The 18,020-nt window shown below is 62.5% G+C and overlaps 8 protein-coding genes and 1 non-coding gene across 9 annotated transcripts; 5 read left to right on the top strand and 4 right to left on the bottom strand.

Moving 5' to 3' along the window:
* The first annotated feature begins 265 nt into the window (after positions 1-265).
* On the top strand, positions 266-2,275 carry MEF2A (Myocyte-specific enhancer factor 2A). The gene is made up of 3 exons (XM_062767253.1): positions 266-795; positions 835-1,347; positions 1,399-2,275. Exons 1-3 carry the CDS (start codon positions 760-762, stop codon positions 2,137-2,139), a joined length of 1,290 nt encoding a protein of 429 aa, XP_062623237.1. The 5' UTR covers positions 266-759; the 3' UTR covers positions 2,140-2,275.
* A 125-nt stretch (positions 2,276-2,400) lies between these two features.
* Positions 2,401-4,790, bottom strand: cyr1 (Adenylate cyclase; the record flags this gene model as incomplete). Its single annotated transcript, XM_062767252.1, has 4 exons — positions 4,585-4,790; positions 4,218-4,534; positions 4,106-4,179; positions 2,401-4,042 (listed from the first exon to the last, which is right to left on the bottom strand). The coding sequence occupies exons 1-4, from the start codon at positions 4,727-4,729 to the stop codon at positions 2,401-2,403; spliced, it is 2,178 nt and encodes a 725-aa protein (XP_062623236.1). The 5' UTR covers positions 4,730-4,790.
* Positions 4,791-5,402: 612 nt separating this feature from the next.
* Positions 5,403-5,774, top strand: LOC62_01G000791 (uncharacterized protein; the record flags this gene model as incomplete). The annotated part of the gene is made up of 2 exons (XM_062767251.1): positions 5,403-5,594; positions 5,661-5,774. 2 exons carry the CDS (start codon positions 5,403-5,405, stop codon positions 5,772-5,774), a joined length of 306 nt encoding a protein of 101 aa, XP_062623235.1.
* A 224-nt stretch (positions 5,775-5,998) lies between these two features.
* Positions 5,999-6,840, bottom strand: LOC62_01G000790 (uncharacterized protein; the record flags this gene model as incomplete). The annotated part of the gene is made up of 3 exons (XM_062767250.1): positions 5,999-6,020; positions 6,204-6,548; positions 6,794-6,840. The coding sequence occupies 3 exons, from the start codon at positions 6,838-6,840 to the stop codon at positions 5,999-6,001; spliced, it is 414 nt and encodes a 137-aa protein (XP_062623234.1).
* A 363-nt stretch (positions 6,841-7,203) lies between these two features.
* aatA (Aspartate aminotransferase, mitochondrial) lies at positions 7,204-8,956 on the bottom strand (the record flags this gene model as incomplete). The annotated part of the gene is made up of 6 exons (XM_062767249.1): positions 8,794-8,956; positions 8,563-8,647; positions 8,375-8,473; positions 8,221-8,295; positions 7,899-8,162; positions 7,204-7,860 (listed from the first exon to the last, which is right to left on the bottom strand). Exons 1-6 carry the CDS (start codon positions 8,883-8,885, stop codon positions 7,204-7,206), a joined length of 1,272 nt encoding a protein of 423 aa, XP_062623233.1. The 5' UTR covers positions 8,886-8,956.
* A 1,106-nt stretch (positions 8,957-10,062) lies between these two features.
* SPBP16F5.05c (Ankyrin repeat-containing protein) lies at positions 10,063-10,890 on the top strand. Its single transcript, XM_062767248.1, has 3 exons — positions 10,063-10,255; positions 10,383-10,549; positions 10,599-10,890. Exons 1-3 carry the CDS (start codon positions 10,087-10,089, stop codon positions 10,833-10,835), a joined length of 573 nt encoding a protein of 190 aa, XP_062623232.1. The 5' UTR covers positions 10,063-10,086; the 3' UTR covers positions 10,836-10,890.
* Positions 10,891-11,365: 475 nt separating this feature from the next.
* On the top strand, positions 11,366-12,837 carry LOC62_01G000787 (uncharacterized protein). Its single transcript, XM_062767247.1, has 5 exons — positions 11,366-11,715; positions 11,854-11,924; positions 11,981-12,106; positions 12,174-12,232; positions 12,286-12,837. Exons 1-5 carry the CDS (start codon positions 11,644-11,646, stop codon positions 12,579-12,581), a joined length of 624 nt encoding a protein of 207 aa, XP_062623231.1. The 5' UTR covers positions 11,366-11,643; the 3' UTR covers positions 12,582-12,837.
* A 445-nt stretch (positions 12,838-13,282) lies between these two features.
* LOC62_01G000786 lies at positions 13,283-13,355 on the bottom strand. Its single transcript has one exon. It is a non-coding gene; the product is annotated as a tRNA-Gln (tRNA).
* Positions 13,356-13,549: 194 nt separating this feature from the next.
* Positions 13,550-18,004, top strand: YGL140C (uncharacterized protein). Its single transcript, XM_062767246.1, has 17 exons — positions 13,550-14,364; positions 14,404-14,600; positions 14,642-14,900; positions 14,943-15,038; positions 15,076-15,635; positions 15,674-15,972; positions 16,007-16,070; positions 16,105-16,207; positions 16,247-16,571; positions 16,608-16,634; positions 16,670-16,705; positions 16,741-16,861; positions 16,899-17,074; positions 17,111-17,281; positions 17,318-17,494; positions 17,533-17,611; positions 17,649-18,004. Exons 1-17 carry the CDS (start codon positions 13,572-13,574, stop codon positions 17,991-17,993), a joined length of 3,828 nt encoding a protein of 1,275 aa, XP_062623230.1. The 5' UTR covers positions 13,550-13,571; the 3' UTR covers positions 17,994-18,004.
* The last annotated feature ends 16 nt before the right edge of the window (positions 18,005-18,020 follow it).

Genomic DNA, 18,020 nt, shown 5'->3' with positions numbered 1-18,020 from the left:
AAAGACCGTCATGCATGCATGCTCCTGCCCGCGTTATTCTTGAACCCCCCCGTATCCGTCTCGTGTCTGCTGCATCTCCCTCTCTTGTCGCATCACACGACTCGTTACCCAGCAGCCAAGCCGTGACCCACCATTCTTGGCCTTGCTTGGCCTTCCCCCGACTTGTGCGCAGTTGCACTTTTTCGAGCCCGCGTCTTGCCCCCAAAATAGTCGACTGGCTCAAATCCCCCCCCTTCTTCTAAACTTAGCACCACCCAGCGCAGCACACCGCTGCCTGCTTGCCCAACCACTTCCCCTCTTGCACTCTCCTCCATCTCCATCGCAACTCGCTCGCTCGTAAACAACTTTCAAACCAAAGAGCATCCCATCTACTCGGTTCATAGCACCACCTTCATCCACAGACAAGCGTGCATAGCCCAGCACACTCACTTTAGTCGCGTGCCAAATCCAGCACACGGCCCGCTACACCACGGCATACGAGTCCCCGCAGCCACCGCCGAACAACGAGTCGACGCTCCGCCGTACTCCCCCACCTCTCGGAACGCGCGCGCACACCTCTTGCGCACTCTTCCATTCCAGCGCGGACATCGCGTCGGCATTTCTTCGCTGCCATCTTGGGATCATACCAAAGCGTCGCCTTCACCTAGGCGACAGCTATCCTGGCCCACCCACCGCCCCACGCCACGCGCCTTCCCGCGCCTCCCCCTCCCCCCTACACCACACCTGCATTGATTCCGCATCACACCACCGTCCACCACCATGGGTCGCAAAAAGATTGAAATCAAGCCGCTTACCGTGAGTATACCTATGCTGCAGGCCAACTAACCCCGCAAGGATGAGCGTAACCGCAATGTCACGTTCCTCAAGCGCAAAGCCGGTCTCATGAAGAAGGCATACGAGCTGTCGGTCCTCTGTGGCGTGTCAGTCTCGCTCCTCATCTTCTCGGCCAACGGCAAGCCATACGAGTTTTCATCGGCCGAGTTTGACAACGAAGTCGACCGGTACAACGAGTACGAGGGCATGATCGAGAGGCGGCGGGCCGCCGAGTTTGAGGCCATGGCTCTTGCCGGCGAGGACGGCTCGGACGACGACGACGACCGTCCAGCCAAGGGCGCAAAGCCCAACGGCCCATCCAAGTCGCTTAAGGGCAAGGAATCCTTCAAGGCCCGCAGACACAGGTACCGCGACGCACCTGCACCCCGCCACCGCGACCACCAAATCGACCGCAAGCCCGTCATCCCTCCTCCTGGCGAGGAGCCTGGCAGCTTTATCGGCGGTGTCATTGGCGACGACCGCCGCGACATTAGCGACGAGCCGACGCCCCCTCCCCCGAGGTCCGACTCTCCAGTGCGTAGGCCGCCCGCCGATCCCGCACAGCATACACTAACACAACCTCAGTCGTCCGCTGGCTTATCATATGCTCTCGGTCTCCACCAGCAGCAGCAGCAGCAGGCGTCTTGGTACGCTCGCAACGGCGGCGGTGCGCAGGGCTTTGGCGGTTCGGGCGGATACCCCTTCCCCGGACAGGCCGGCGGGTCATCCTACCTTCCTACCCCAGGCGTGAGTGGCTCGCCCCTCGGTGTCGGAGGCCTTTCCTCTGGCCTCGGAAACCCATGGGAAGGAGGCCACAACCAGGCTCTGACGACGTACGCGTGGCTGCAGATTCAGCAGGCCCACCATGAACAGAAGCGCCAGCTCCTCGAGAAGCAGCACCAGCAGCTTTACGAGCTCACATCGAGGACCGGCAACCACTCGTTCCTGCGCGACATGCTTGGCGGCAATGGCATCGCACCGACCAGCAACTCGGCCAGTGGGTCGGGTTCCGGCGGCTCCAACTCGTGGAACGACTTTGTCTGGCCCACGGCCCCGGCCGACGAGATACCCCAGCCCAACGGCACGGTGTCGACCCCACCAGAGGAGGACCTCGTTTGGGCCCTCTCGGGCGGCGGCGGCGGCAACGGCGGTGTCGGACGCGGCAGCCTCTCGCAGCAGGGCATGCTCCCGCCCCAGTCGAACAACATGCCCTACAACGTCGACTACTCGAACGGCCCCATGGACCCCATGGGCGGCGGCAAGCGTCCTCGCGATATGCGCACCGGATTGCCCATCGATGACCCACGCAAGCGTCTGAGGACCTAAGTGGTACAGCGCGCATATTTGGTTTGTTTTATTGTTCACTACTCCTAGCCATATCTTGGCGCGTTGTCAGTGAACCTGTAGCAGTAACTGTTGTACAAAGCCGTGGTATCGTGCACACATGGACTACATGTCGATCCTGTTGGTTGCCGCTTGCATTCCGCGATAAAGATTACTCCGATTCATGCCAGAGCCCAGAATAAGTACCAAAGATGTGCGCGTGCGCCGCTAGTGCCAGCAGCCGCTTGGCGCGCCTGGTGCTGCCTAAAACAGCGTTGCCTCGAGCCACGCGACAAAGCCGACGGCCTGCTCCTCTGGGTCCTCGTCGTATGCGTGGTCGGCGCCCTCGAGCACCTCGACCTCGTACGGACCCTTTGTGCGCTCGAGCGCGGCGACCGTGTCCTCGAACGGCTGCACCTTGTCGTCGAGGGTGCCGTAGACGAGGTAGATGGGCGGGTGTGCCACCTCGGCCTTGGCGATGAGGTCGAGGCGGTGCGTGATGCTCAGCGTGTCGGCGCTGGGGCGGAAGCCGTCGAGCCCGGACCCGAGCGAGCGCTGGTTCATGAACAGCAGCTGGGGGAACAGGGCGTGCTGCAGCATGTACATGTACAGAATCGACCTCGGGCCGCCCGACACTGCCGTCGTGATGGGCGGGTCGCGGAGCTTGAGGTGCGGCTGGGCCGAGGCATCGGGCACCGACTTGCCCCACCACGGCACGGGGTCCGTCTTTGTCGCCCAGAACTTGTCGGTCAGGTCGGTGATGGGGTAGAATGGCGCCGTGCCGCGCGGCTGCCACTCGCCACTGGGGTTGACGGCGCGGTTGGCCGTCGCACCGCGGTACCCTCCGACGTCGGCGTCGCCCGCCGTCTTGGGCACCGGCAGGGCAGTGATCAGCGCGAGGTAGCCGCCTGCGCTGCCGCCCGACGTGACCACACGCTCGGGGTCAGCGCGCGCCGCGTACCCCTTTGCAGCGAGAGCGGCGCTCAGCTTGTGGCGGATGAAGGCGAGCGCCGAGTCGGCGTCAGCGAGGATGTCAAGGATGGGAGCCTGCGGCGCGAGGCGGTAGTTTGGCGACACGACAATCGCGTGCTCGCCGTTCGGGCCGAGGGCACGCGCCGGCAGCCGGCGCAGATGAGGGGGCAGGTTCTCCTTGTTGCCCTGGAGGAGGCCGCCGCCGTGCCACCACACAACAACCGGGTGCGGCTTGTCGGGCGACGAGGCCGCCGAGGGGGGAAGGTACACGTCCATCTCGACTGCCAGCGGGTCGGCGTCAAACGTCGGCGCGGGGTGCGTCACGAACGTGAGCGTGACTGTCGGGTCTGGGCTGTCGGTCGGGCCGCCTGCCGAGTCGGAGACATATGCGCCTGCCTTGGCGGGCGACGCGGTCGGCGCGCGCGCCTGCTTGACGGGCGAGCCGCGGGGTGTACCCCCCGTGCTGCCTGCTCCCCAGGTACATCCCTCGTGGTCGATATCGGCGGTGGGCGCGACGTCGCCGTCAATGCCGTCGAGGGCGACGTTGCCGCCCAGCACGAGCGAGTAGAGCTCGGGGAGGCGCGCGGCGCTGAGGCCCTTGTTGCCGTCGAGCGTGCCCTTGAGCTTGTTGAACCCGAGGTTGAGGGTCCGGAGCTTGAGCGGGCCCGCGCCGGCGAGGCCAGCAATGTCCTTGTTGCTGAGGGCGTTGTGCGCGAGGTTGAGGTTACGCAGTGCCGGCAGCGGCGCCTTGGGCATCTTCTGCTGCCGCTCGAACCGTGTGACGAGGAAGCCGGTGCCGTACGACAGCCCCTCCTCGGACGGCTTGACGGGGTGCGTGAGGTCGATCGTGTTGATAGCGTTGTGCGACGCGTTGAGGGATTCGAGCTCGGGGAGCAGCAGCAGCGCGGGGGGCAGGGCCGTGAGGGCGTTGTGTCTGTGCGTTAGTACGATCGCTGTTCGCCGCGGGCTCGGACGAGCACGCCGTGGCTCAACTCACGACACGTCAATGTACGTCAAGCGGAGCAGGTCGGCCAGCGCGTCCGGCAGCGCCGTGAGCCTGTTTCCGCGGAGCTGTCCCGTCAGCATACTACCCCCAGCAACGAACCCACGTCGAGCGTCTTCAGCCCGCCAAAGAAACCGAGCTCGACCTCGACCTCGGCAAGCAGGTTGTCGACGGCGCGGAACGCGACCAGCTCCTCGGGCTCGCTCCATGGCCGCTTGGGCTCGGGCGTGCCAAACACGTCGTGGACATTGTCGTTGTCGAGGTCGAGGTGCGCAAAGCTCTTCGAAAGCGGGGTGAGCGGCGCCTTGGGCACCACTTCGGCCTTTGGCGGGCGCGACAGGTCGGCGGCGCGCAGGCCGAGCAGGTCGGTGTAGACGAGGGGCGGGATCGCGTCGAGGTCGAGGTTGGAGATGTCTAGCTTGCCTACCGCGGGGGTTAGTATTGTCGCTGCGACGCTGCCACGCCGCGCTCACCTGTCCGCCTTGCTCTCGACACCTGGCTCTCGACGGTAGCCTCCTCGAGCGCCTCGGCGCGCGGCGGCGCGCCGCGGACCGGCCTCGCAGGCGAATTGCGCACTTCGGCGCGCTTGGCGGCGAGCTGCTCGCGGATGCGTGACATGGTGTTGGGTGTGGGCGACGAGCGAGGGCGACAGACCGCGGTCTGTCGGGGCGGCGCGAGATGGTGTTGTGGTGTTGTTTGGTTGTTGGTGCGAGCCGCTGCGAAATGTCGTAATTGGGACAGACGTCGGTCGTATTAGCCGGCTCTGGCGGCGCCCCATGTGGCTCGCAGCGGCGAGTGTGGCCGACGCCGACGCCGCGGTGCGTCAGCACCGACAACGACGCGACATGCAGCAGTGCAGATGTATGTACAATGCAGACAGCGATGCGTGCCGGAGGGACACTCTCGCCCCTAACTACAAGCATGTACCGTCACCGCGGCCCCATTGTAACCTGCGACACCCGCAAACGCCACCCCCTGCAGTGCACGCGCGCGACGCGCGACGCATGCGCACAAAGCCACGGGGAGAGATAGATGGGCAACGACGACGCAACGGTGCGAAGATGTGTTTGCTGCTTGCTTCGGATCGGCGCGGCGTCGACGTCTAGTTGATGGGGCCGCGAAGGCTGGCTGCTGCTGGACGCAACCGGTGATGGTCGTGGGCCTGCAAGCTTCGGCTTCCGTCCCCAACATATATAAATCGTGCTGATGCACTGTCTGTATCCCCACACTGCCTGCTCGTCTTGCACAAGCCAACACCAAAAGCACAACACACCCACACCACACCACAACCATGTCTGCCTACACCAAGCCCACCACCACCCTCGCCGACCTCGTCGACACCAAGACGGGGGGTAAGCGCAAGCGCCCCGACACGCACGTCGAGGGCATCCCGCTCGGCGCGATCGTAGCCGGTGCTGCGGCGTCCGCGCCGGCCCAGCGCGCCGTGCGTACCCCGCGCCGCATGGCCGCGGCCGCACCCGAGGTGAGTGTGCGAGGCGCGAAAGCTGTGTCTGTGTGTGTGTGTGTGTACGCTGACGGCGACCAACAGCCCGCCTCGCCCTCGCCGTCGTGCGAGGACGTCGAGATGAGCGACTCGGCGTATGATGCCGACGAGTCGGACGATGACGACGATGAGGACGACGATATCCAGATCATCATGTAGATGGCGTCGGGATTCTCGCACCGCCGAGATCGCCCGTAACGACCGCCGACTCAAGTATCTCCGTGTAGCCCCATATCAGCATCATCTCCCAAACACATCCACATCCCATCAGTAGCCGGCCCATGAATTCTCGTTCTATGCGTGCATGAGAGGTGTTATATCGTACACTGATGATCAGCTGACGGCGCGGTGCCTCTAGCTCACCTGCTGTCCGGCTCCGCAGATTAAGCAAGAGGGGTGATGAGCCTGCGGCGGGTCAGTACTGTCCTCCCAGCACGAGTATCGGTATCCAACGGGGTCTTGCAAAGACAGGGGCGTCACACAAGACGCCACACAGGCATTCTGGTGCCACTGTGAAGGGAAAAGAGCCAGAATCGCCCCCAAACCTCCCCCAAACCTCCCCTCGACCTCCCACCGCTCTCTACTCACTTGATAAGCGACGGCTGAGGGCTGGAGTTGCGGTAACCGACGAAGATGATGAACGGAATCCACCCCACGGTGATGACAGTCTGCACGTTAGCGATGGTCAGGCGCGTGAGGAGGAGGGGGAGAGGTTGGGGGATGGTCGAGGAGGTCGAGGAGGGGTGGTGGGGTCGGGTGGGGGGCGGGTGCCACACCGCCACATTCCCTCGCATGCTAAGTTCGTTGGTCCTGCTCGTGCTCAAGGCAGCGACTGAGGCCAGGAGATGATCGTAGCGGCATGCGAGGGGGTGACGGTGTGAGATGTTGAGGTTGGAGTAGGACAGCGACCGGGCGGGGTATGACGGAGGTGTCCTTGTGTGCGGGACACGAGCCTTACGCCCCGCAAAGCCTTGTTCGGGAACGTCTCACTCCGTCGTGCACGCAGTACAGCGCAAGCACAGTGCGAGACGGAAAGATGACGAAGGCCGGCCGGCAGGCAGGCGGGATCGAGAGGCCGAAGAGAGAGACGACACCCGCGCAGCACCCGGAACACAGCTCACCTTGGCGATGCTGTGCATGTCAGCAGTATCCCCACAGCAGGCCCACACCATACCCACCCAATAGCGGCGTTGACGCGGTCCTTGGTCTCGTCCGAGAAGGCCATTGTGTTGCTTTCGTAGGTTGTGTGAGTGAGGTGGAGGAGGAAAAGACGAGGTTGGATGTTCGGAGGCGAATTTGGACGGTCATGGAAAAGTGGCAGTGGCAATGGAATTACTTAATGGAATGTATTCAACGGGGTAATATGTCTATTACAACATGGGCTGGATACCATTCACATTCTTCGGCAATCCGGCGTGCGTTAACAGGCAGCCAACCGTCGAACCCAGCCTGCTCTGCGCACTCGCGGCTGCGCCGCTCGTGCTTGCTCTCGTCGCCTTCGACACGCATGCATCGCACTCTAAGTCTCAGGTCTACTGCCGACAGGCCCTAGCGGCCATTTTGTTCACAAGCTGCTGCTGCGACACGCTTACTCGCCCTTGACGACCTTGGAGACCGACTCGGCAAAGTACTCAATGTTGTTGTCGTTGAGGCCGGCCATCGAGATACGGCCGTCGCGGGTGAGGTAGATGTGGTACTTCTCGGCGAGCTGGTCAACCTGCTCGGGCTTGAGGCCGGTGAACGAGAACATGCCAATCTGCGACTTGACGTGGCCCCACTCGCCGGGGGTCTTGAGCTCGACAAGCTTGTTGTAGAGCTTCTCACGGAGGGCAATGATGCGGTCGGCCATCTCCTTGACCTCGCCGAGCCACTGCTCCTTGAGCTCGGGCTTGGAGAGGATGGTCGAGACGAGGCGGGCACCGTGAACGGGGGGGTTCGAGTAGGCGGGGCGGACAAGGAGCTTGATCTGCGAGTCGACGCGAGCCTTCTCCTCGGGCGAGGCCGTCACGAGCGAGAGGGTGCCGACACGCTCGCCGTAGAGACCGAGGTTCTTGGCGAACGACTGGCAGAGGAGGATCTGGTGGCCCTGCTCGACAAAGTAGCGGACGGCGAAAGCGTCACGGACGGGGTCACCCGAGGCGAAGCCCTGGTAGGCCATGTCGAAGAAGGGGAAGTGCTTCTTCTCCTTGAAGATCTGCGAGAGCTCCTTCCACTGCTCCTGGGTGGGGTCGACACCAGTGGGGTTCTGGGAAAGTTAGCAAAAGCCTCGGTAACGTCACTCACGTGGGCACAGGCGTGGAGGAGGATGACCGAGCCCTCGGGGGCGGCCTTGATGTCCTCCTTGAGGGCCTCAAAGTTAAGGCCAACAGTGGCGGGGTCGAAGTAGCGGTACTTCTCGGCGGTGAGGCCGGCACGCTTGGCAATAGCGTTGTGGTTGCCCCAGGTGGGAGTGGGGAGGTAGATCGACTTGTTGGGGTAGTGCTCGGCGATGAACTCCATGCCGATGCGGAGGGCACCGGTGCCCGAGAGCGACTGGGTCACGGCGAGCTGGGCTGTGTGAGAGGGGCGACCACGCGGGGAGTGCAAGCGCAGCTTATTTACTCACGCGGTTCTCCTTGATGGGAGCCGAGTCCTCACCGTAAGCAAGCTCGGTAGCGAGCTTGTCGAACGAGGCGAGACCCTGCCAGTGCGTCAGTGAACGGTCCTCCACCATGCCAGCGTCATGACCAACGCCAACACCAACACGCCGCGCCACGCACAGTGATGGGGAGGTACTCCTTGTCGAGCTTCTCCTTGAAGAGGATCTCCTCAGCCTTGGAGACCGAGGGGAGGACGTAGGGCTTGCCGTTGCCGTCACGCTACGATGTGGTCAGACATTGGTTGTCAACAATCGGTCCGGGCGTTCTTCCGATACCGGAAGAATGCTCTCGGCAACAAAGATACCCACGTAGGCACCGACACCGAGGTTGATCTTCTTGGGGTCAGTGTCGGCCTTGAACTTCTCAGTGATGCCGAGGATGGCGTCGGGGGGGCTGGAGGGGGGATGTTAGCGGGGCCGCTTGCTGCGCCGCCTGGGGGCTGGGGGAGGGGCCGCCGCGCCGCTCCGCTTGCTTGCTCGCACTCGCACTGGTAGCAGAGCCCGACGCGGCGGCACCACACCACGTCACACACAACTCACCCGGCCTTGACGTTGGCCCAGACCGAGACGGAGCGGGTGAGGCTGGGGGTAGCGCGGAGGCGGAGGCCGGAGCGGGCGATGGTGGTGATCATCTTTGCTGGCTGGATGTGGTGTGGACAGGCAGAGCAACAGAAGGAAGAAGGTGCCAGGGGGGAGCTCGGGGTGGAAGAGTTATAGGGAGAGGAGAGGGGGTTCGGGCAGGCCGGTGCATTGCACCCTGGGTGGGTGTGCAGGCTGGAGTGCGCGCGTACTGGCCGCCGCGCAGCCAGCGCGAGTCGGTCAGTCCCAACAAACCAAATCTCAACCCTCCGAGACGTTATTGCAAGTTGCTGCGAGTGCCTGACTCGCGTTATTCAGACTTTTTTTCAACAGCCCGAGTCATTAGAAATTTCTAATCAAGTCATCCGGGCAAGGATTAACGGGGAAACCCGGATCAGGCGTGGCGGTGGGTCTGGGCGCGTTTATCCTTACCTGCCGCCGGGTGGAAAGTGCAGCACACCACCGCCGCGCTCTCGGACCGATCACCCGAGCGAGGTGGAAGCACAGGCTACAATGTTGCTCTTGACTCTTGAGCACGTTTATGTCGAACGAGGTATACGAGTCAACACTTAGCTCGTTATATCTCAGTCGACACAGAGGCAGGCAGTGACGATCGCATTGCCTCGACTCATGACCGCAGTGCATTCTCGAGTCTTGCTGCCTACCACCCGACTCGACACTACCGGCGCTTGCTTGTAAACATGTTGCCCCACGTTCCCCAAGCGATGCATCCTCGTCAGCCCTGACGCGTAGCGCCCCTAATCTCCTAACTTCTCCGGCAGCTCACCCGACAAGCGAGGCGCAGGTGCAGGCGCATGCAGGACAATAGAAAGTGCAGAAGAGCGGCGTAAACGCGCGCGCTTGGAGCCTCCGCACACGACGGCGGCGGTGCCTACCAAATAATGCAAAGTGACGTCCGGTATGCGGCATTGGCGCGACGAGGTCGGGCAGACGCGAGCCAGCATTGACCACACAGCTCTCACTGCCCTTGCCACCCACTGGCCGCCTTGCGGCATTGGCTGCCGCATATCGTCATCAGCAGCGGCCAGAGCGTCGTTGTACAACAACCCCAATGCTCCGAGGGCTCGAGGGCTCGAGCCTCGACGCCACCACCACCTTCCTCGGGTGACGATCGGCCGGTGTGGCTTCACCTTCCTCTAGCCACCTCCACTTTATCACGTGACCCTCCAACATTTTGGACGCGGCATTGACCTCACTGCGTTCGCCACCTACGTATCGTCAACAACACACACCATGGCACCAACCACCGAGGAGCTCGACGACGTCCTCCTCTCCTGCAGGTATGGAGAGGTCGAAGAGGTGCAGGAGTTTGCCACCAAGCACGGCTGGGAGGCGCTCACGGCTGCCAAGGACGAACGGGGAAACACCATCCTCCACATGACCAGTGGAAACGGACACCTTGGTGAGTGCGGGGTGGGTGGGGGTGTGGTATGGGTGAAGGCGCAGCTCGTATACCTGGGCTATAGCTACTCACCTGCCATTTGGCCACTGACAACCCCCTCCTGTGCACCCTGCTGACCTCCCCGCAGACGTCCTCAAGGTCCTCCTCCCGCACGTCCCCGCCGCGCTCCTGCAGGAGGTCAACGAGGCCGGCTCGCCCGCCATCCACTGGGCGGTGCTGAACAACCATGTCGCGATCGTGCAGGCGCTTGTCGAGGTGCCCGAGGAGAACGGCGGCGGCATCCAGCTGCTGAAGGTGGGTCGGCACGCTCCGCCTCTTATGACCCAGGCTGACCCCCTCGCAGCAGAAGAACGCCGCGGGACGAGATGCCTTCTCCGAGGCCATCTTCGCGGGCGAGGGCAAGGAGGAGGTCGCGGGCTGGATCGAGGGCTACCTGTGGAAGATTGAGGGCGGTGACGAGGAGGAGGAGGGCGCCGCCGCCGCTGGCGCCGAGGGCGAGGAGGAAGCTGCTGCTGCCGACGCCGACGAGACCGAGCTCGTGGTCAAGGCTGAGGAGCTCAAGGTTGCCGAGCAGGCTTAGATTTCTCATTCATGTATATATGCATAGGACGACTGTGATGTGTGATGTGGTTGTGCCACCACTGGGTGCAGTGAATGCTGGGTGCCACGGGTACAATGGCCGAAATGCCGATTAGGAAGGGTGCTTATGGCTTTTGTTTACACTGTTTAAGACGGAGTAACCATTGTTTGTAGCACGCAGCAGGCAGAGTGTGGAGCCTACAGGCAGCAGTGCCTGCATGACGGGGTCGAGGGGAGGTCGGTGGGCGGTGGGTGGTGCTTCGCACGGCGGCGGCGCTCACGGCACGCAAGCTGCGGTGACGACCTCGGCCCTCGCGACCCTTCCCTCGGCGCGCCTGGCGCCCCCTGAAACCCAAGAAATCGACCAAGTTTTGCCTCCGCTTCTCACCTTGTGCTGCCTGCTGCCTCTGGCCGTCCACTGCGCTTCCTTCCCCTGCCCTGCCTGCCCCTCTGGCTCCTCTGCCGCCAAACCACACAAGCAACACGCTTGTCTCTGGTGCATCTGGTGGTTCACAGTTTGACTCTTGGACAGACGACGACGACGACAACGACGACTACTACCACACACACACCAACATCTCCTTGTGCACACACACTTTACTCTTCACACACACCTCGTCGAACGCAGCTCGCGCATCGCCGCTTGATCGCCGTTCCACCTCGCCTTGCGACGCTCGCATTCCCCCTCTAATCTCCCTCTAGACGGACGCCCATCTCGTCCACGCCGCCCTCCTTCCCTCTCTCACCACGCCGCCGTCTTCGCGCAAACCTTCACACATCCCTCGCTTTCACTTTCACCACTCATCACCATGCGCGTCGCCACCGTTGTCACTGCCTTGCTACTCGCATTGGGCGCTAATGCCCAGCGAGACACTGTTGTCGTGCGTACCAGCGCCGCCATCAGCCCGTGTTCAGTGTGTGCTAACCCGTGCCTCCCGTGGTGCTTGTGAATAACAGAACCCTGTGAGTTGTGGCTTTTCATGCCTTGCTTGACAACATGATGCAGCTGCTAATGCCAACAACAGGCTGGTAACACCGTCGTCGTCATGTACACCACCGACAGGAATGGAGACGACACTACCTCGACAATGTGCGTTGACTGGCGTGGCGTTGGCGCGTCACAATACAAGAGACTAACAAACGCAGTTCGACCATTCGCGGAGCTGCCGCTGGCGTCGTTCCACCCGTCCTCACGACCCCGACGGACCCCGCGCTCGCTACGGCGCCTACGACGACGAGACAGACCAACACGAGAACCGCCACCCAGACCCAGTGCGTAGCGATGCCTGCGCCGCGGCGTGGCTATTCCTGTCACGGTCACGTTCTAACCCGTCCACAGGCCAAAGGGTATCGTCGGCGCCCCCACCACGACCTACGCCCCTATGACCGCTACGACTTGTGCGTTAATGATGACGGCGCTGGTGTAGTGCTTCTTGCTGACAATGCCCCAGACTACTACGGCGACGGCCAGGTCGGCACATGGCGCAACTCGTTTACCCCTGCGGCGGCCGCCACCGCCGCTGTCCCCGCTGGCACGGTCCAGGGGCTGTCGGAGTACCTCAACTCGGTGTCCAAGGCCGACCCCTCGGCTGCTTCTGCCAACGCTGCTGCCAACGCCGCGAACCCAAGCGGCGCCTCGGCTGGCCGACCGGCCGGTACCACCAACGCCGCGTCGCGCGGCGCAACCGTTGCCACCTGGTCGGTTGTCGTCGGAGCCGTTGTTGGTGTTGCTGCCATCGCCTTCTGATGAGCGCGAGACGCTCCACTTTCCTCGCCTCATTTCCGCCCACTGCACGACGCGCCACCCGGCCACCTCTGCACGGCCTGTACCATCGCCCACGTCACGGACTCTCACACGTCATGACAGTCACACCATTAGACCCCCCACCACCCCGTGCTCCTCGAAAGCGCGCGCGCTCGCGCCTAGCTCCCCAACACACTTTTGTTATTTCACTTTGATAGTTATACCAGGCTGTGATAGGATGCACGCCCCCTGATACATGCGTTTGCGAGTACCGCGGCTGCGGGTAAGCTGGATTGCACGCGCCACATGTGGACGCAGCACAACACTGATCTACGACTTTTTGTGGTGCACAGCGCACAGCCATGCCAAGGTGCGCAGTCGCGTCGTGCACTGTGACGACGCGCGGACATGGCCAAGAATCTTGGAGCAGGGCAAATTACAACGGACCAGGGCTCGGGGGACGTCAGTCCTGCCGCATGCGGCTTGGCATTGTGGAAGGCCTTGTCCAGTGCTAGTTGACCTTGTTGTAGTGCACAATAAGCATGAGCACTGGGCTCGACGAGCACAAATATGATGCTGGGCCACAACGAAACACAAGAACTGGAGAATGTTGAGCTGTTGATCGAGTTGCGCCCTTGTTGACAACAACGGCCGATCCTCCCATCACGCCGGCGCTGACAAAAGTCAAAAAGCTAATGCGCTAATAGGTCCGACTGGGAATCGAACCCAGATTACAAGAATCAGAATCTTGTGTACTAACCGTTATACGATCAGACCGTCTCAAGCTGTCCACTTGAAAACCCGCTTGACTAAAACCTGTTCCCTCTCCGCACGTGACGCCACTGAACCGCCTGGGGTGGTACTGGAGACCCCGCACGAGGGGGCGTATCAAACCATAACAAGCATTCCTGGGCGGCGCGGCGTCGTTCTACTTTCCTTTTGTGTTTCATTCCAGCGCGACACGCACGACACGACAGCACAAGAGCGCCCACCATGCCCCCGGAACCTGGCGCACCGCAGCCGATAGACATGGCCGCGTCGTCGTCGTCGTCCCGGGCGCGGCAAGCTCGGCGGGACACCTCGGCATCGCGCAGCCGCAGCGGAGCGCTCTCGACCTCGCCGCCGCTCTCGTCGCATGGGAGCTTTGACGACCGCACGCCCACAGCGTCGTTTTCAATCGCGAGCTGGGCGGGCGGAGTGGGTGCGGGCAGCAGCTCGAGAAGACCCGCACTGGGCCATCGCGGCTCGGACGCGTCCCTGCCCCGCGGGAACAGCGTCGCGGGCTCCCTCCCGACCTCGGCCTTCATGGGCCCCCGGAGACAGGCCCAAGGCCCCAGCGTTGACCCGCAGAACGACTACCTCGCCAACTGGGAGACACTGAACGACCTGATTGTCAACCCCGGTGACAGCGAGGTATCGCCCAGCCCGGTGCGCGGAGGAAAGGCGTGGGGCGACACGCCGAGCCAGCGCAGCCTGCGGTCGATGATAACGCCCACGCGGTCCGCGTTCGGCCGCCCCATCCCCGGCGTGCAGGAGGATGATGAGGCCGAGGAGCGGGCCGAGTCGTCGTTCTCGGCCGTGCTGTCCACCTCGCCGAATCCGATGGGCGAAGAGTTCCCAAGCTTCGGCGTGGCCGGAGACCTTATCGGCGAAGATCGAGTGGCGACACCGACTCCACAGCGGCCGACGCCGACAGCGGCGCCACCGCGCACTCCTCCGCCCCCGCCGCCGACGACGGCACCCAGCCCCAGTGTGGTGAAAGACGCTCCACCATCAAAGAAGCAAGGTGGGTACACACCCGTGTGGCACGCTGACGGATCGCCAGCCTCCCCGCTATGGCCTCCGCAGCCCTGGGTCGTGGCGATATTCAAGTGCGGCCTCGCGTACTTCCTCGCGTCGCTGTTCACGTTCGTGCCCCAGCTGTCGGCGCTGCTGTCGATGCAGTCCGAGACGGACGTGCACGGGCGGGTACGCCGCGTGCCGGCGTACTCTGCACACATGGTCGCCACGATCGTCGTCTACGTAAGCCAACAGCAGAAGGACCGAGCTGATAGCAACCCAAGTTCAACCCCGCACGTACCAAGGGTGGCATGATTCTCTCGACACGCTACTGTATCATTCTGGCCGGCCTCGCGGCCATCGTGTCACTCATCTCGTTTGGCATCATCAGACTATTCGACCACTGGTCCCCGTCCAACGGCACCCAGTGGGACTGGATCAGTGAGATGGGCGACTGGGCAGTTTGTATCTTGTGTATCGGTGGTGCTATGGGTGGCTTGGCATGGGCAAAGGTCTGGGTCGGGAACCCGGCCTTCAACACTGGTGGGTTGGGCTGCGAAAACGCGAGACGCAGCTGACCGCCAGGCTGCTCCATGGCCGCCGTGACGCTCTTCACCGTCATCGTCAAGGAAGGTGGCATGACCAAGCTCGAGGAGGTGCTCTTCATCGTCATCATCGGAGGTGGGTGCCTGCTGCTTCTGACTCTCCCTGACCCCAGCGACTATCACGAACCTAGTCTCCTTCCTCGTCTTCCCCGTGTCTGCCACTTCCCGCCTGCAAAACTCAATCTCCAAATCCCTCAAGTCTTTCTCCACCCTGCTGGATCTCCTCACCTCATGCTTCCTTCTCGAGAAGACGGTCCTGCGCGAGAATCGCATGACGCTCGCCGAGGCAGTCAAGTCGCACGGTGCAGCGTTTAAATCCCTCAAGGCTGATCTCAGCGAGGCGAAGCATGAGCGCATCATCGACCCACGCGTGCGCGGCCGCAAGCTCGAGCTCTACGACGCCGCCCTCGGCAGCATGGCCCGCCTTGCCCAGCATCTTGCCGGCATGCGCAGCAGCACGCGCATGCAGGAGGCCCTTATCAGAGCCAGCCTCGACGGAAGGATCGTCCTCGACCAGGCGGAGAAGGACCAGTCGTACATGGCGCCGTCGGTCGTGGACGACGTCAATGATGTCCAGCACGACCAGTTTGAGAACCCGGTCGAGGTGAAGCAAAGCATCGCGCTGTTCCTCGAGCTGCAGCACATCACAGGTGATGATATGGACAACCTTGTCGTGAGTGGCACCTACGCGATTGCTGCTGAGCCCCCAAGACACGGTGTGACGAAGCCCTTGACGCGATCGAGGACGTCACGTACCCCGAAGCGCAGTCTACAGTTGATGCCAATCTCACCGAGATCCGCACATCCCTCGCAACTGCCCTGCAGAATTTCTCGCGTGCGTCCAGCAGAGCCATCAAGCGGGTGTATGCTGGCCCGCGTCGCCGGCGCGGTATCTTGCCCGGCAAGAATGGAGAGAGCAGCAGCAGTAGCGACGAGGAGGGGAGCGGCGGTGACAAGGCCGTGGATGATCATTCGACTGGTCCGAACGAGGTCATCTTCCTGGTCTATTTGTGAGCTACTCGGTGTGTAGTGAGCTGACATGAGCTTTCTCTTTACACTCGAGGAGTTTGCGCGCGAGCTGCTCTTCCTTCTAGACACCGTCTACGAGGTGAGTTGACCCCCACCACTTCAACTGATCGCAGATTGTCAACGAGCCGCAGCTCACTGCTATCGACCAAATCCGGTCCATCCTTGCCCCTTGGCAACGGCCCCGCCGACGATCCAACTACCTGTACAAGCAGCTTCGTGGGTGCTCTTCCCCGGTTAGTCCTGCTCACCCTCCAGAACGTGTCGTGCCCATCGACCCGAGCAAGCTCCAACCGCCCCTGTTTCCCCGCACACAGCGAGACAAGACGGGAACGCTGCTCACGCCTGGAAACGAGGGCCTCTCGCGCCGAGCAAAGATCTCCCAGTGGTTCTGGAAGCTCGGCTCGCGTATCCGCGAGCCTGACCTGCAGTACGCCATCAAGACTGGTGTCGCGGGCGCCATGCTCGCTGCGCCGGCTTACATCGAGAGGACGAGACCCATCTTCTTAGAGTACCGCGGAGAATGGGCTCTGATCGCTTTCTTCGCGACCATGAGTCCTACGGTCGGGCAGACAAACTTCTTGTGAGCTATTAAGGGTCCCATATAGCTAACATACAGGTCGTTCTTCCGAATCGTTGGCACACTGTGAGTGTGGCGAAGCTGCTGTACTGACATCCCAGCCTCGGCGGTGCTGTTGCCGTTCTCGCGTGCACACTGTGAGTCGATGGCCACAAGCCCTGCTGATAGCTAGATTCCCAGAAGACCCGGTCAGCCTGCCCATCTTCGGGTACCTCTTCTCCCTGCCCTGCTTCTACATCATCACCCAGATGCCCGACTACGCCCAGGCTGGACGGTTCATCCTCCTGACTTATGTGAGCTGCCCGAAACCAGACTTTCAGCTGACAACAGAACCTCACCTGCCTCTACGCCTACAACCTGCGCGAGAGCACAAAAGACCTGTCGCCGCTCGAGATTGCCGTCCGCCGCTCAACCAGCGTCATCACCGGCGTGATCTGGGCCGGGATCGTATCGCGCTACTGGTGGCCATACACCGCCCGACGCGAGCTTCGCATGGGCCTCGGCGAGTGAGTGTGGCGGCGTTGCGAACCGCTAACTCGCAGCTTCTGCCTCGACCTGTCATACCTCTACTCCAAACTTGTGACGGCGTACACGCGCGGCGTGGAGCATGAAGTGCACGTCGCACCCTCGGCAAGCGGCGAGACCACGCCTCTGCTTCCGATCGGAGTCGCGCGGCACCACCTCAGCCCCGCAGTGCTTCAGTTCATGTCCATGTGGGTGCCTTGTTTGCCTCCAAACTTACCCACCAGGGAACTCCACCTCCAGAGCCAACTGGCGACTCTCCGCGGTCTGCTGTCGCACGCAAAGAACGAACCCCGTATCAAGGGTCCGTTTGCGTTCGACTTCTACCAGGAGGTGCTGCTCAGCTGCGAGCGCATGCTTGACAAGCTGCACAGCATGCGCTGCGTTACGACGCGACACGACTGGTGGGTTACAGGCGCCCACATCTCCCGCTGACGTCCAGGGATAACAGTATCCGCGAGGCCTTCGTGCTGCCTGTCAACAACCTCCAGCGCGAGATGGCGGGGAACGTTATCCTCTACGTGAGTTGCACTTTGGGCAACGTTCAGCTCACCCCAGTTCTACACCCTCTCGGCCGGCTTCCGCCTCCGTATCCCCATGCCGCCGTACCTCCCCCCAGCAGAGAACGCACGCGACCGCCTGGTCGAGGCGATCCGCAACCTCGACGAGGTGAAGCAGCGCAGCGTGCGCGGTGGCGGGCGGCACCTCCTCTTCTTCGCGTACGCACTCGCGATGCAAGAGGTCATCGCGGAGCTCGACTACCTCGGTGGCCTGCTCCAGGACGCGTTTGGCGTCATCTCTCAGAGCACGGTGCGCGACTTTGAGGAGCTATTCGTAGGCGGTGGTGGCGGCCAGGAGGAGTACGGCGCAATGGGCACGTCGCAGATCAACATAGATGTGTAGCAATTTACGATGTATACAAGGTTTTTT

This window comes from Vanrija pseudolonga, chromosome 1 (genome assembly GCF_020906515.1).
Source record: "Vanrija pseudolonga chromosome 1, complete sequence".
Classification (NCBI taxonomy): Eukaryota; Fungi; Basidiomycota; class Tremellomycetes; order Trichosporonales; family Trichosporonaceae; genus Vanrija; species Vanrija pseudolonga.
The sequence above is the reverse complement of the archived record's forward strand: the minus strand, read 5'-3'. Positions and strand labels throughout refer to the sequence as shown.